The 16,944-nt window shown below is 43.5% G+C and overlaps 1 protein-coding gene across 3 annotated transcripts in view; it reads right to left on the bottom strand.

The window, feature by feature from the left end:
- The window catches only part of LOC128706555 (capping protein inhibiting regulator of actin dynamics), a 179,976-nt gene that overhangs the window by 39,239 nt on the left and 123,793 nt on the right, over positions 1 to 16,944 (bottom strand). The window contains exon 4 of one of the 3 annotated variants that reach the window (XM_070090061.1): positions 5,052 to 5,187. The exons of the other annotated variants lie outside the window; for them this stretch is intronic. Coding sequence (XP_069946162.1) covers positions 5,052 to 5,187 — 136 coding nt within the window. The remainder of the gene's footprint in view (positions 1 to 5,051; positions 5,188 to 16,944) is intronic. 3 annotated transcript variants of the gene reach the window in all.

The raw sequence follows: 16,944 nt of genomic DNA, 5'->3' as shown, positions 1-16,944 counted from the left end.
CACGTGTCCTTCTGTCAGACAATGGGTCTGAGTTCATAAACGCCATAATGCAGGATCTTTGCTCCAGATTTAACATTCACCAATCGCCAGTAGCTCCACGCCACCCTGCGAATAATGGTCTTGCTGAACGTACAAATCGCAAAGTCCTGGAGGTGCTCAGGGTAACCGTTAACCCAAGTTGTACTACATGGGATGAGGCTATCCCAGATGTTCAGAGTACATTAAACTCCTCCCTCAACAGCTCGATCAGTGAGATACTTCATTTCGCTTTGTATGGCTATGACAAGCGCTTACCGTACGAAATTCTGTTTGCTCTGCCTCGACCTACTTATGGCACTGATAACCCCAGTGTAGTAAAGATGCGGACAACGCAGCTTGTTTTCCAGCGGGTACGAGAGAACCTTATGAAAGCTACTGATAGGTTCACGTCTGAGCGCAATGCCCTCGCCAAGGAAAGCAAAGTGGAACCAGGTTGCAAAGTTATGGTGCCCAACCCGGGGCAGACCCCAGGTATGCACAAACTTGTCCCAAAATTCGTGGGTCCTTACTGTGTCCTCCGACAGCTCCGTGGCAATAAGTTCGAGGTGAGGGAGATTGCTACTGGAACTATCAAAGAATCCCACCTTGATCACATGAAGTATGTGGACCATGTGCAAGCCGAAGCAGAGCTGGAGTCGCGTGCGTTGCAATGCCACAATCAGACCAATGCTAGGGACAACCCGTCTACTTCTCCCACTACTACTGTTACTGAAGACAGCCCAGTAAGGCTCCATACTTATGGCCTGCGACCCAGGACAACAGTACATTTCTGTGACATTGACGTACCTACTGACTTGTCTGACTCCTATGCTAGTTATGCTAATTGTTTGCTTGCAAAAATGGGTATAAATGCACACACATTGTATAGTGAGTTGATAATGGAGTCAGGGTGGACAACATTATATAAATATGCAAATAATTTTAGAAGGGTACCCAGAGTATAATGAATTACATGGACATAGTATTATTGTAGGTATGTGCACCCAGTGTCGCTTTTAAAGCCTGTATTACGCTGTATTACGGTTAGGGCAGTGCTGCCCTCCGAGTCATATGTCACACCTTAAGAAATGCTACTGTCAGTCATTGTTTGCAGATGTGAGGGTGCAACAGCGTTCGTAGACGAGTAGTCAAGCCTGATGTTCAGCCCTGTGGACAACCTGTATATAGAAGATTTTAGTTCCAGTGCTGACGTCTCCGGGCTCTCTCCTCAATGAAGCGGGCAAGCCAGTTTTCTCTTCCTCAGGATGGGAGAGTTTTTTTTGCCTGTTGCATTTTATGTCCATTTTTGATTTCCAAGTGAGCGAAAGCCAGTCCCTCCCTGGGGTAACTAGTGTAAGTAATTCTTTTGCACCTACGGGCCCACCAGTATTGTAGCGTCGGGACGATGCGAGGTGCGTGGCCAAGCAAATGTAGACAGCCTGTACTGTCAGCACAGACAGCCTATGCTGTCTTCCAGCTTAGTTCATATTTCGCAGCACTTAAGTGCTGCCCTCTGTAGGCCTACCCAGGTCAGTGGGTCGCTGGGCCCACTCGCCCTCACTTCACAGCCGACTGACTCGAGAGGTACAAGTGCTCCCCTCCACGGACTGGCTATCGGTCATTCCCTCACATTGCCCGTTGTGTACTCACTCCTATCCAATTAAAGCCAAAGTAGTCCACGGCCGTATCATTGCTACCTACGCTACCTCCATCGGCACTAAACCGTTGTTCAACAGCAAGAACAGCAATAAGAACAGTAAGTGTCCAGGGCCCAAGACTGTTCAACTGCCTCCCAGCATAAATAAAGGGGATTACCAATAGACCCCTGGCTGTCTTCAAGAAGGCACTTGACAGTCACCTAAAGTCAATATCTGACCAACCGGGCTGTGGTTCGTACGTCAGTTTGCGTGCGGCCAGCAGTAGCAACCTGGTTGATCTGGCCTGATCCACCACGAGGCCTGGTCTCAGACCGAGCCACGGGGGCGTTGACCCCCGAAACCCTCTCCAGTTAAATTCCAGGTAAACCCATAGGAAAAATTGATCTACAGACAAAAAGAGAATGAGGGAAAGAAGTGAGGCAAAAGCTTCCTTTTCACTTACTATATAAATATCCGTGTGCAAGAAATAAAACAGATTAAGACTAAATGCATGTGTAAGAAACATTGATAATATTGCAATAACTGAAACTTAGTTTACTTTGAAGTATAAAGACGAGCCAACTGATTATAAATTGTTCCACATCAATAGATTCAACCGGATAATGGACGGAGTTGATATGTATGTTAGCGAAATTTTAAACTTTTGCATCAGAAATTACGTATAGGTGGAAGGGACAGACTCAGAATCTGTTTGGCTGCAGTGTCTCGAAGGGCACGAAAAGCTAATCATAGGTAGGCTCTAAAATCCTGCAAACTTAGAGAGTGACCTGGGAAAATTTCTTAGGAAGAAACTGCTAAGGCATCTAAGACGAGAAAGTAGTTTTAATGGGAGAGAGAGAGTTTAACTTTAGTAAAACTGATTGGAACAATTTGATAGAAACTAGAAATTGGTGACTTCTTTGAAATTGCTCTGAAATGCTGTTTAAAACAGTCCGTCAGAACCAGCTAGAGGATATAACATGCTAAACTTTGTTCTGGCAAACAAGAATGTTCTTATAGACAATCATGAGATGAACGAAGAGCTTGGAGAAAATGATCACAAATCACTTATTGTTCAAGAGTTCTAAAAGAATGTAAAGGGGCATTTAACAATCTTAATTAGCTAGTCTCTTCAAGATATCACTACAAAAGTGAATCGTAGCGGATAAGTGGAAAATGGCAAATGTGATATTCATTTACCAAGTGGAAGATAGGTTCTTAGTTTAAAATTATAGACCAGTCAGCCTAACCATGTTTGTGAGAGAGTTGATGGAATTAATAATTGCTGATGTGATTCAAAGCCACCGTGGCAGATATAATTTGATCAGCGAGTCTCAGACCGGGTTTACAATGGGGCGTTCTTGTCATACTAATTTAATTACTTTTTTCATTAATGTATATGAGGTAGTAGACCAAAATCATGAATACGATATTGCATATACGGAATTCAATAAAACCTCTGATAAAACACCACACGGGAGACTGATTTAAAAATTAGCGGCACATTGTATAGGAGAAAATATCTCTTGGGTCGAGGCAAGGCTGACCGATGGGCAACAGGAATTTCATTAACAGGGAAAAGCTAGAATGGTGGACCTATTAAGAGTGGTGTGCCACAGAGGTCAGTGTTAAGACCCTTATTATTCACAATTTGCTTAAACAGCATAGATGAGAGAATAGTGACCTAAGTAACTCTGACGATGACACTAAAATAGGACGTCATTTTTTTGAAGAGAACAGAAAATAACAGGATGACTTGGATAGGTTGATGAAGCTGTAACAGAAGTGGCAGATGCAGTTTTATGCAGACAATTATAAAGTTCGAATCCTAGGAAAAAAAAGAAACTAAGACACTTGGAAACTAAATAATGTACATCTAAGTCGAAGTGATTGCGAAAAAAATGATTTAGAGGTTTTAGTTAGAAATATAAAGGGAAGTCAGTGGTATATAAGTGTCCATGAAAACGGCTTCATTTGAAGAAGAATAAATAATAGAATTCCTCGGCTTTATATACTGTGATTTAGACCTTATTTAATATATGCTGTGTAAAATTATTGACTGTGTGACTGTTGACGGTACAGTGACTGTGGGAGTGCTGACAGTACATTGACTGTCACTGCTGATATTACATTGACTATGGCTGCTGACAGTACATTGACTATGGCTGCTGACGGTACATTGTGACTGCTGACAGTATATTAACTGTGACTTCTGGTGGTATATTCACTGCGTGACTGCTGACAGTACATTAACTGTGGGACTGCTGACAGCACATTGTGTGAGCGCTTACGGTACACTGATTGTGTGGCTGCTGACAGTACACTCATTGTGTAACAGCTGACAGTACACTGACTGTGAATGCTGACAGTACACTGATTGTGCGACTCCTGAGAGTACACTGCGACTGCTGACAGAGTACACTGTGACTGCTGACAGAGTACAGAGTACACTGTGACTGCTGACAGTATGCTGACTATGGCTGCTGACAGTACACTGTGTGACTGCTGACAATACACTGTGTGACTGCTGACAGTACGCTGACTATGGCTGCTGACAGTACGCTGACTGTGTGGATGCTGACAGTAACTTGAAACATTTCTCGCAATTTCTTGTGGATTTTCCTGTTCAGATACACCCTTCAACTCTCCATTTCCTCGGATCAAACACGTTTACCTCCCAATCCTAAGGCGCTGTAAGACTGAGAAGTCCAGTTTCAACTTAAACTTGTACTCTATATTATATTGCAGTAATAATACTACTACTATTAAGAGTAATAATAATAATAATAATAATAATAATAATAATAATAATAATAATAATAATAATAATAATAATAATAATAATAATAATAATGCAGAGTATGAAGCTTAAATTTGTCTTGAGGAACTTTAAGCAAACACATGCAGTCTGAAAGCTAAGCAAGCACTTATAAGATACAGCCTGAAGCGACACTATCTTGCTGGAAGCAGAGAAAGCCACTCCCCACACATCAAGAACCACGATGTAATATTTCGTAGAAATTTATGAACTTTAGTTGAAATATATAAGCTGTTTATATATATATATATATATATATATATATATATATATATATATATATATATATATATATATATATATATATATATATATATATGTGTGTGTGTGTGTGTGTGTGTGTGTGTGTGTGTGTGTGTGTGTGTGTGTGTGTGTGTGTGTGTGTGTGTGTGTGTGTGTGTGTGTGTGTGTGTGTGTGTGTGTGTGTGTGTGTGTGTGTGTGTAGCTTGGATTATCAACACAGTAAGTGTTTTTTTTTTATGTAAGAAGCGTAGTTTAAGTACCACATGAAGAACAAAGCAAAACGTTGTAGACAGGTTGAATACTGCGAAAATGATGAAGCTACAACTGCTACGCACTGGAGGACACATGGTAGGCGTAGCCGGCCGGGTGGTGGGAGGATGATGGGTTGGGTGCCACTTTGGTTGGCTTCACAGGCGGCAAAAGGGAGGTGCAAACCAGGCTCTTCCAGTCCAGCTCCTCCATCCTCATGAACTGTAGCACAACAACACCATCAGCCAGGGGTTGAGGCCAGTGGGAGGGGTCAGCCAAGGGTGTTAGGGACTGGTAGTGGTGGAGGGCAGTGGAGTGAGCACAGTACATCAGCAGGAGGGCAGGCAATGGATGGAGTAGGGCACTAAGAGGGACTGGCAGCAGAAGGGAAGAGTGAGTGGAAGACGAGATTGGAAAAGTTTAACAGTTCAATATTAGGACAATGAAGGGAGTTAAAAAGGGAACAGGGCAGTTAGTGTTGGGAACACAGTTGTAACACAAAGACTGAGAGACTAATAAGGTAAGCAGATAAATAATGATAACAGACTTTCTGTGTATTGAACACAGAGATGCAAACAAACTGGTATGAAGGAATGACCTTAGAACAAAAGAGTTCTTGGTATTAGCAATGTATTAGTAATACAATAGTAAAGACAATAATAGATAGTACAAACTCACAAAGAATGAAGAAAAATTAATCACATGAGAAACCGAGGCAGAGAGAAGGGTTGAGAGAAAATATGAATAAATAGCAGTTTGTTGTCAGCTAAATGCTAATAATATATAAATGAAAGGACATGGAAAGTGTAAGCATGGGTGTCCGCTGGGTAATGCGGATAATACAGCTGGGAAGAGCTGCCTCTTTCCGTGGATCAAACCTATGCAGTACAAACAGCCATACTAATCGCTTGCCTAGCCCTTGTCCTTCCTCCCCTGGCAACCCTTCAACTCCTGGAAAAGTCCCAGCAGACGCCCATGCGAGTAGCAATTTTTTATTTAAAAAATTAAACACAAACACAATGTAGAGGTGAAAATGGTAGCCAATTGCACCACCAAGACTCTGGTATAGAAAGAATATTATTAGTAAAGTTATTTAGCACAGGGCAGAAGATGATGGCCAAACTAAGGTCACAAAAACGTAGTATATAATTAGAACAATAAACAGGATGCGCTATTAATGGGCCATATAGATTTAGCTCCTCTTTTTTATGAATAGGATAATAATACTGATAATAATAAAAAATAATAAACAAATTGAAATATCTGGCGCTTTTAGGGGAGTTCATTACAGAAGTTTAGTTCACTCCACTGTATTCACAGACTTTTCAGTCACATTAAGGAGCCCTACAATAAATAAAGCTACAAGAGGAGGCACTGTACATTGCCAGGGTTCTTACGAGCATTATGCTAACATATTTTAATATAACTGAACTTGAGTGTGCTCCCATATTCCTTCCTTTTCAAGGGACGCTCTTTGGCACGGTGAAGAGGCTCTTGGTCTAAGGAATAAGACCTTTTGGTCTCCTTCCTCAGACTGAACCTAATTACCCCCGAATCCTCCCTTCCCTATCCCATCCTTCCCATCCTTCCTTTTTCCCTTTCCTCCTTCTCCTCCTCCTCCTTCCCATCCCTCCCTTATTCCTTTCTATTTTCAGCCTTCGGGATGCTTCCCACAGGCACTCTAGGTCCTAGGTAGGGTGAAGGGTCCATCCCATTCCATTGGGGTCCTTGGCGGTGGTGTAGTTTGCCGTGGAATCTGGATCACCAGGAGGTGTCCCGGTTCCTCTCTGGTCTCCCGGAGGGGTGGCTTTGGGTGTCTTTTGGGTGATGAGTGCATCTCTGGATGCTGCCTGTCGGATTCCGGGGGTGGTGGCCGAAGGAGGTATGCTCTGTGGTGGATGTCCGGCTGCCTTCTCTTTTGTCCACTGAGGTGGCTCGGTGGATGTGAGGTTGCTATCCCGGATTGCTGGTTTACTGGTATGAAGGGTAGGGTGTGGCACGGGTTCCTTGCTGCATCTGCACTACTTGCGGTGCTAGGGTCCTTTTGTGTCTGGAGTGGGATTTACGGCCCTTTTTTGCCTCCTAGGAGCTATTCCTCCACGTTCCTCCCCCTTTTTTTTCTTTTTTTTTCATCTTTTTTTATCTACAAAACAAAAGAAAGAAGTGACATAACTATTGAGTCCCAAATAAATGAACCTGCTCCCCCCATGCTCCTTACTGATATACTGCACCCTGTTCCGATCTTGCCTCGTTATTTGACCACTCTTTGGACATTTCTAATGCCACTGTACCTCCTGCTGATGCTGTTTCATCACCAGCTTCAGGTACTGGGTTCCGACTGACTCCCTTGATACGTCTGACCTCCGCTCTTCTTTGACTATGCTTCCGGGTTCTCCCTCTATGGTGCGGCAATTTTCGAATCGCCCGCCCTTCCCACATTGGACCAACTCTGGTCCTACACCTAAACGCCCAAGACCATTACCTGATACTTCTTCACTTCCTTCTCATTCTACTTAGAAAAGACCGGCTCGTCACACACTCCCTATGTTTTAAAATACACAATGGACTAAGGTTTTACTCTACGACCAACTTCCTCTACTGCCTATCTTTCCGACCATAGTATTGGCAAGACGCTCCTATGCCATGTTGGTAGAGATATATCCTTTAATGCTCTCAAGAGTGGTACACACATCATCACTGTCCAGAATGCTAACGAAGCTCACGATCTTTTTCTCCTTACAACTATCGATACTATTCCTGTAACTATGGAAAAACATCATTCCCTCAGTTCTTGTGGTGGTACTGTCATTCTGCCCCATACCATTGTCCAATAGAATTTCCAGACATGTGGTGATGACATCCTGGAACAGATTGAACTCCAAGACCTCCCAATCGTCAAAGTAGACAGTTACGTCCTCCCTGCCCGTAGGCGGAGACGATTCCCTTGCAATGTATCTCGTTTAACTTTTGACTGCTGTGAGCTTCCATCCTCTGTATATATTGCAGGACACCGTTTACATATTCAATAGGTGAATCCTACACTGCATTTTGGTCATCCAGCAAAATATTGCAAGTCCATGGCCGAATGCCCAGTCTGTGGTGCCGACGACCATACCAATATGTCATATAGTCTACCTCTCTCATGCCTTAATTGTCATTAGGCTCATCCATCTTACTCTTGGCATTGCCAAGTTTACTTAAATAAACGTGAAATACGTTGTCTCAAAGAGGCAGGATACCTCCCACATGCTATGGCAGTCTCTCATCTAAGCCTCCAAGGGAGACTTCCCCATATTTCTTATTCTCGAGTTGCTAAACATCCTCCCTCCTCTGGGGTCCCAACTCCTGCAGCCTCCTATGTGGTCACCCCTTCCAGTCACCCCTGTCTCTAATTCATTTGCTGTCCTGGACTCAGAGGTCCTTACCTCGACACCTCATTCTGTTCTCACCTCTTCCTCTTCTCATTCATAAGTTTCTGTCTACAAGACCTCGTACAACACCTACTCCCCATCGCTCCTCTCCGAATTCCACAACATCCCCATTGTTAAAATCTCCTTTAACACCTCCTTCCCTTCTGCAACCTGCACATTTTTCCTTCCCAGTCTCTGTACTCGGTTCTTCACCTCTAACTGGCTCTGTTACGAGTGTGGAAGTTCATCCTTCTCCTTGTACAGTACCTTCTTCCTCTCCTGTCCCTTCCGAAGCTTCTTCCCCGGTTTCCTCTTCCCTTTTGTCGTCCCCCTTCCTACTTTGGTACAGTCCATTGTCACCCTGATCTTTACTCACCCTCCTTCTTCCATCTCCAATATTGTGCCACATACAACGTCCTTGTCCTCTGAAACACTTGAAGCTATCTCAGAATATACTGAGGAGACTAGACCATTGATGGACTCTGATCCACCTCCTGCTGTTCCTCCTCTTCACTCTTCTCTGTCTACACAACTTCTTTCTTCACAGTGTCCTAATTCTTTGCTGCTTAAAAGTTATCTGCAACCTCCACATGTGGAGTTTTCTAAACCTACTAATCCGTAGATACCTCTACCTTCAGATTTCTTGTATCTTTCTCTTCACAAATTATGGCTTATTTAGAATGGAATATCCACAGCCTCAGAAGTAACCGGGGTGAGCTTCAGGTGTTACTCTCCCAGTTTTTCCCTGTTTGTGTTGTTTACAAGAACCTTAATTACGCTCCGCTGTTATCCATCCCAGCTCGGGGCTATGATTTATTATATTCATCGTATCCTTTTCCCGATTGAACCTTTAATGACAGTGCACTTCTTATATGCATCAGTATTCCATACCGTCAACTCTTTGTTCATATTTCACTGCATTGCACTGCAGCCCGTATCCACTTGAATGAGTGGTATACAATTTGTTTTTTGTATCTCTCTCCTTCTCGGGCATTATCTATTCCAGATGTTGCATTTCTGGTTTCTTCCTTACCTCCACCACTTCTGTTATTTGGCGATTTTAATGCTCACCATTTCCTCTGGGGATGGGGGGTCTCACTGTGACTCCCATGGTACTCAGTTAAAGGCTTTTCTTCCTTCTCTCGCTCTCCATATTTTAAATACAGGTACTCCCATCCATTTTGATCCTCATACTCATTCTCTCTCTCTTGCATCGATCTCTCGGTCTGCTTTTCCTCAACTGTACTAGACTTCACATGGTCTGTCCTCCCAGACTTACATGACAGCGATCATTTTCCAATCATCCTTACTTCTTCGTATTCGCCACCTCGTAGCCCATGCTGGCACTTTTACGGAGCAAATTGACACTTTACTTTGCATCTAACTGCTTTTAGTGAGGTTCCTTCTTCGTCCTCCATTGATGAGCTTTTACAACTCTTCTTGACCTCAGTTTTAACCGTAGCTTCACATTCTATACCTGGAAAGAGAGTTCCGGGGGTCAACGCCCCCGCGGCCCGGTCTGTGACCAGGCCTCATGGTGGATCAGGGCCTGGTGAACCAGGCTGTTACTGCTGGCCACATGTAATCCAACGTACGAACCGGCTGGTCAGGTACTGACTTTAGGTGCCTGCCCCATGCCTTCTTGAAGACAGCCAGGGGTCTATTGGTAATCTCCCTGATGTATGCTGGGAGGCAGTTGAACAGTTTTGGGCGCCTGACAATGATTGTGTTGTCTTTTACCAAGCTAGTGCAACCCCCGTTTTTCACTGGGGGGGATGTTGCACTGTCTGCCGAGCCTTTTGCTTTCGTAGGGAGTGATTTTCGTGTGCAATTTTGGTACTAGTCCCTCTGGATTTTCCATGTGTGTATATAATCCTAGACTCCCTGGAACATCCGTTCTAGGGAGTACAGCTTTAGGAACTTCAAGTGGTCCTAGTAATTGAGGTGTTTTATCGCAGTTATGTGTGCTGTGAAGGTTTTCTGTACATTTTCTAGGTCAGCAATTTCACCTGCCTTGAAAGGTGCTGTTACTGTGCAGCAATATTCCAGCCTAGATAGAACAAGCGACCTGAAGAGTGTCATCATGGGCTTGGCATCCCTAGTTTTGAAGGTTCTCAGTATCCATCCTGTCATTTTTCTTGTACATGTGATTGATGCAATGTTATGGTCCTTGAAGGTGAGATCCTCCGACATGATCACTCCCAGGTCTTTGACATTAGTTGTTCGCTCTGTTGTGTGGTTGGAATTTGTTTTATACTCCGATGTAGCTTTAATTTCCTCTTGTTTTCCATATCTGAGTAATTGAAATTTATCATCAATGAACTTCATATTGATTTCTGAAGCCTATTTAAAGATTTAGTCGATGTCCGCCTGGAGCCTTGCAGTGTCTGCAATGGAGGACACTGTCATGCAACTTCGGATGTCATCTGCAAAGGAAGACACGAAGCTGTTGCTTACATCTCTGTCTATGTCCGATATGAATATGAGGAACATGATGGGGGTGAGTACTGTGCCTTGTGGAATAGAGCTTGTCACCACAGCTGCCTCAGACTTTACGCTGTTGGCTGCTATTATTTGTGTTCTATTTGTTAGGAAATTATAGATCCATCTACCGACTTTTCCTGTTATTCCATCATCACGCATTTTGTGCGCTATTACACCATGGTCACACTTGTCAAAGGCTTTTCCAAAGTCTGTGTATATTACATCTGCATTCTGTTTGTCTTCTAGAGCATCCAGGACCTTGTCATAGTGGTCCAGTAGTTGAGACAGACAGGAGCAGCCCTGGGTTGTGTAACTGATGGGTATCTAGATGGGTGGTGATCTTGCTTCTTAGAACCCTTTCAAAGATTTTTATGATATGGGACGTTAGCGCTATCGGTCTGTAGTTCTTTGGTATAGTTTTACTGCCCCCTTTCTGGAGTGGGGCTATGTCTGTTGTTTTTAGTAACTGTGGGACGACCCCAGTGTCCATGTTCCCTCTCCACAGGATGTTAAAAGCACGTGATAGGGGCTTCTTGCAGTTCTTGATGAGCACGGATTTCCATGAGTCTTGGCCTGGGGCAGAGTGCATGGGCATGTCATTTATCGCCTTCTCGAGGTCATTTGGCGTCAGGATAATATCAGATAGGTTTGTGTCTATCAAATTCTGTCTCTCTCACAAAAAAATTCATTTAGGTCTTCGACTCTCATTCTGGTTAGTGGCTCGCTAGAAACCGAGCCGTATTGGGACTTGAGTAGCTCACTCATTTCATCTGTGTGGGCCCAATCCCGTTTAAGCAGGGGCTCAATACTGGATGTTGTTTTAGACTTTGATTTGGCATAAGTCTCGAACAACATCCAGTATTGGGCAGGCATTCTCAGAAGTGCATGTTATGGTGGTCTCCTGCTCGTGCTAGGGCAATATGTTTGAAACGCGCTGCGTGGGTCAGGTACCGGTACAATAGAACCACAAAGAGACTCCTTGTCGCTAGCTGTGTCATCCGTGACACTAAACGCACTTGCTGGAGAGATTATGTTTTTACCATCACTTCTGTTTCCTCTATGAGTGCAGTCTGGAAAAAAGTATGGAAACTGAGTGGTTAATACTCTCTTGACCCGGATTCTGTTCTTTGGGTTGCCGGTATTGATATTGCAAACCCTCTTGACGTTGCCAACGAAATTGATGATCATCTTGTCCATATCTCTCAGGAGCTTCATTTTATGCCCCTCGTTTTGTTTCTCAAAGTCTGCCAGAAAGTTGGAGCCCTGAAACTTTTCTTCTATCAGAGAAGAATCTTATAATGTGCCTTTTGCACTTTTGGAACTGAAGGCAACACTCTCAGCTTGCCGATCATCGGCAGCTGGGCCTGACAGCATTCATATTCGTATGCTACAGCATTTCTGTCAGTCAGCCCTTGCAGTCCTCTTACGGCTCTTTAATATTATTTGGTCATAAAGAGTTCTTCCCCAGCTGTTGAAATCTGCCATTGTTCTCCCTTCCCGCAAACCGGGATGATGATGCCTCACACTATTGTCCAGCGCAGTTTGCAAGGTAATGGAACGTCTGGTAAATAGACGTTTGATGTGGTATTTAGAGACACATAACAGCCTCTCCATTAGCCAATATGGCTTTCGTAAGGGCCGTTCTACCATTGATCCCTTACTACTCTTGGATACGTATGTCCGTAATGTTTTTGCCAATAACTTCTTAGTTATCGCCATCTTCTTCGACCTTGAGAAGGCATGACACAGCTTAAAGATATATCTTGGCCCAGGCCCACTTCTTAGGCCTCTGAGGCAATCTACTATTTTTCCTTAAGAACTTCTTATCTGAAGGACATTCCAATGTTCGGGTTAATAATATGCTTTCCCCAGACTTTGTTCAAGCTGAAGGTATCCCCCAGGGGTGTGTTCTGAGCACAACACTTTTTCTCCTTGCTATAAATCATCTGGCCTCTGTTCTTCCATCCAATATTTGGTCATCACTCTATGTTGATGACTTCACTATAGCTTGTGCAGGTGCTGACTCTCACCTCATTGCAGTTTCTCTTCAGCATGTGGTCAACCGTGTTTCCTATTGGGCCACCACTCATGGGTTTAAATTTTCTAGTACTAAAACTCATCAAATTACTTTCACTAGACGCTCTGTCGTATCTGATCACCCATTGTACCTATATGGTTCGCGCATCCCAGAACGTGATACGGTCAGGTTTCTCAGCTTCTGTTTGATCGTAGGTTATCCTGGAAACCTCACATTACCTCTCTGAAAGCAACTTGCCATAAGCGGCTGAATCTCCTTAAAACCCTCACTCATCTTTCATGGGGGGCTGATTGTAGAACTCTCCTTCAACTATATTCAGCCCTAATTTTATGGCGACCTAATTTTATGACGATTATAGCGACTAGACATATTCAGCGGCCTCTCCTGCAACTCTCTCTAGCCTTAATCCCATCCATCACTAGGGATTACGTTTATGCCTCAGTGTTTTTCGCCCTTCACCAGTCGAAAGCCTCCCTGCAGAGGTGAATATTCCATCCTTGTTCGATCGCCGTGATGTTCATTGCCTTCACTATTATGTTCGATCTCATGACCTCCACAATCCTTCCATATATAGGATAGTCACTGATGTAAGTAGACGTTCTTTATTTGCTCGTCGCCATTGTTTACTCCGTCCCATTTCTCTTCGCCTATATTCGCTCTTGTCTTCTCTTCAGTTACCACCTTTCTATGTTCATGTAGCATCTCACTTTTCTCTGCCCTCTTGGGAAGTTCTGACGGTTCATGTGTTTTCTTCCCCACTGCTATGCAAGATATCCCAACTGCCTACGGTGGCTTCTCGATCTGTTTTTCTTAACCAGTTCTCGTTCTCATGCCATCGCAGTGTCCACCGATGGTTCCAAGTCTTCAGACGGCATCGGATTTGCAGCAGTGTTCTCAGACAGTGTTGTGCGAGGGCATTTATTATCCCCGGCTAGCATTTTTAAGGCTGAATCGTATGCCATTCTCGTAGCACTTGTCCGTATTGCATCTATGCCTGTGTCACCGTTTGTGATCGTTTCAGACTCCCTTAATGATTTACAGGTTATACAAAAATTTGATTCACCTCAACCCAGGTCCAGCAGTAGTTTTATGACTCAACTGTCATGGGTTCTAACCCCACCAGCTCAGTGATTTGGTTAATAGCACCATATTTGATGGATTATGGGTGCACACTCAAATTCAGTTACGTCAAAATATATTATCATGATTCTCGTATGACTGGTATTATCTCCTCTCACCAAAATAAAAATATGTTTGAATATTTCATTACGATAGTTAACTAGAACAAGCTCATCTACAGCTGACCAAGATATATATATATATATATATATATATATATATATATATATATATATATATATATATATATATATATATATATATATATTAAAATCACATACAAGAGAATCAAGATAAGATTTTTCTTTCAGCGTGAAGTAATTTTGTTCTTTTGCATAAGCTATGAACCCCCCCCCCCCAAAAAAAAAAAAAAAAATAACAATGTCAGTGACATAAACATAAAAGTCGGTGACAAACATACACTCCTGTCATTATATAATACAACAAAAGTCAATGAACTTATAAAAGAATTAAGCTTAATATGAAGAGAAGTTGTAGAGGTTGGTTGATGATACACAAATAACCCGCACATAGGAGAGAGGAGCTTACGACGACGTTTCGGTCGTAAGCTCCTCTCTTCTATTTACCTGGAGTTTACCTGGAGAGATTTCCGGGGGTCAACGCCCCCGCGGCCCGGTCTGTGACCAGGCCTCCTGGTGGATCAGAGCCTGATCAACCAGGCTGTTGCTGCTGGCTGCACGCAAACCAACGTACGAGCCACAGCCCGGCTGGTCAGGAACTGACTTTAGGTGCTTGTCCAGTGCCAGCTTGAAGACTGCCAGGGGTCTGTTGGTAATCCCCCTTATGTATGCTGGGAGGCAGTTGAACAGTCTCGGGCCCCTGACACTTATTGTATGGTCTCTTAACGTGCTAATGACACCCCTGCTTTTCATTGGGGGGATGTTGCATCATCTGCCAAGTCTTTTGCTTTCGTAGTGAGTGATTTTCGAGTGCAAGTTCGGTACTAGTCCCTCTAGAATTTCCAGGTGTATATAATCATGTATCTCTCCCGCCTGCGTTCCAGGGAATACAAGTTTAGGAACCTCAAGCGCTCCCAGTAATTGAGGTGTTTTATCTCCGTTATGCGCTCCGTGAAGGTTCTCTGTACATTTTCTAGGTCAGCAATTTCACCTGCCTTGAAAGGTGCTGTTAGTGTGCAGCAATATTCCAGCCTAGATAGAACAAGTGACCTGAAGAGTGTCATCATGGGCTTGGCCTCCCTAGTTTTGAAGGTTCTCATTATCCATCCTGTCATTTTTCTAGCAGATGCGATTGATACAATGTTATGGTCCTTGAAGGTGAGATCCTCCGACATGATCACTCCCAGGTCTTTGACGTTGGTGTTTCGCTCTATTTTGTGGCCAGAATTTGTTTTGTACGCTGATGAAGATTTAATTTCCTCGTGTTTACCATATCTGAGTAATTGAAATTTCTCATCGTTGAACTTCATATTGTTTTCTGCAGCCCACTGAAAGATTCGGTTGATGTCCACCTGGAGCCTTGCAGTGTCTGCAATGGAAGACACTGTCATGCAGATTCGGGTGTCATCTGCAAAGGAAGACACGGTGCTGTGGCTGACATCCTTGTCTATGTCGGATATGAGGATGAGGAACAAGATGGGAGCGAGTACTGTGCCTTGTGGAACTGAGCTTTTCACCGTAGCTGCCTCGGACTTTACTCTGTTGACGACTACTCTCTGTGTTCTGTTAGTGAGGAAATTATAGATCCATCGACCGACTTTTCCTGTTATCCCTTTAGCACGCATTTTGTGCGCTATTACGCCATGGTCACACTTGTCGAAGGCTTTTGCAAAGTCTGTATATATTACATCTGCATTCTTTTTATCTTCTATTGCATTTAGGACCTTGTCGTAGTGATCCAATAGTTGAGACAGACAGGAGCGACCTGTTCTAAACCCATGTTGCCCTGGGTTGTGTAACTGATGGGTTTCTAGATGGGTGGTGATCTTGCTTCTTAGGACCCTTTCAAAGATTTTTATGATATGGGATGTTAGTGCTATCGGTCTGTAGTTCTTTGCTGTTGCTTTACTGCCCCCTTTGTGAAGTGGGGCTATGTCTGTTGTTTTTAGTAACTGTGGTACGACCCCCGTGTCCATGCTCCCTCTCCATAGGATGGAAAAGGCTCGTGATAGGGGCTTCTTGCAGTTCTTGATGAACACGGAGTTCCATGAGTCTGGCCCTGGGGAAGAGTGCATGGGCATGTCATTTATCGCCTGTTCGAAGTCATTTGGCGTCAGGATAACATCGGATAGGCTTGTGTTTACCAAATTTTGTGGCTCTCTCATAAAAAATTCGTTTTGATCTTCGACTCTCAGTCTGGTTAGCTGCTTGCTAAAAACTGAGTCATATTGGGACTTGAGTAGCTCACTCATTTCCTTGCTGTCATCTGCGTAGGACCCATCTTGTTTAAGTAGGGGCCCATTACTGGATGTTGTTCTCGACTTTGATTTGGCATAGGAGAAGAAATACTTTGGGTTTCTTTCGATTTCATTTATGGCTTTTAGTTCTTCCCGCGATTCTTGACTCCTATAAGATTCCTTTAGCTTGAGTTCGATGCTTGCTATTTCTCTGACCAGTGTCTCCCTACGCATTTCAGATATATTGACCTCTTTTAGCCGCTCTGTTATTCTTTTCCGTCGCCTGTAAAGGGAGAGCCTGTCTCTTTCTATTTTACATCTACTCCTCCTTTTTCTTAGAGGAATAAGCCTTGTGCATACATCGAGTGCCACCAAGTTAATCTGTTCTAGGCATACGTTGGGGTCTGTGTTGCTTAGTATATCTTCCCAGCTTATATCGGTTAGGACTTGGTTTACTTGGTCCCACTTTATGTTTTTGTTATTGAAGTTGAATTTGGTGAATGCTCCCTCGTGACTAGTCTCATTATGTCGGTCTGGGGCTCCACGCATAC

The sequence above is a fragment of the Cherax quadricarinatus genome, chromosome 3 (genome assembly GCF_038502225.1).
Source record: "Cherax quadricarinatus isolate ZL_2023a chromosome 3, ASM3850222v1, whole genome shotgun sequence".
Lineage (NCBI taxonomy): Eukaryota > Metazoa > Arthropoda > Malacostraca > Decapoda > Parastacidae > Cherax > Cherax quadricarinatus.
This window is presented reverse-complemented; position numbering and strand designations above follow the sequence as displayed.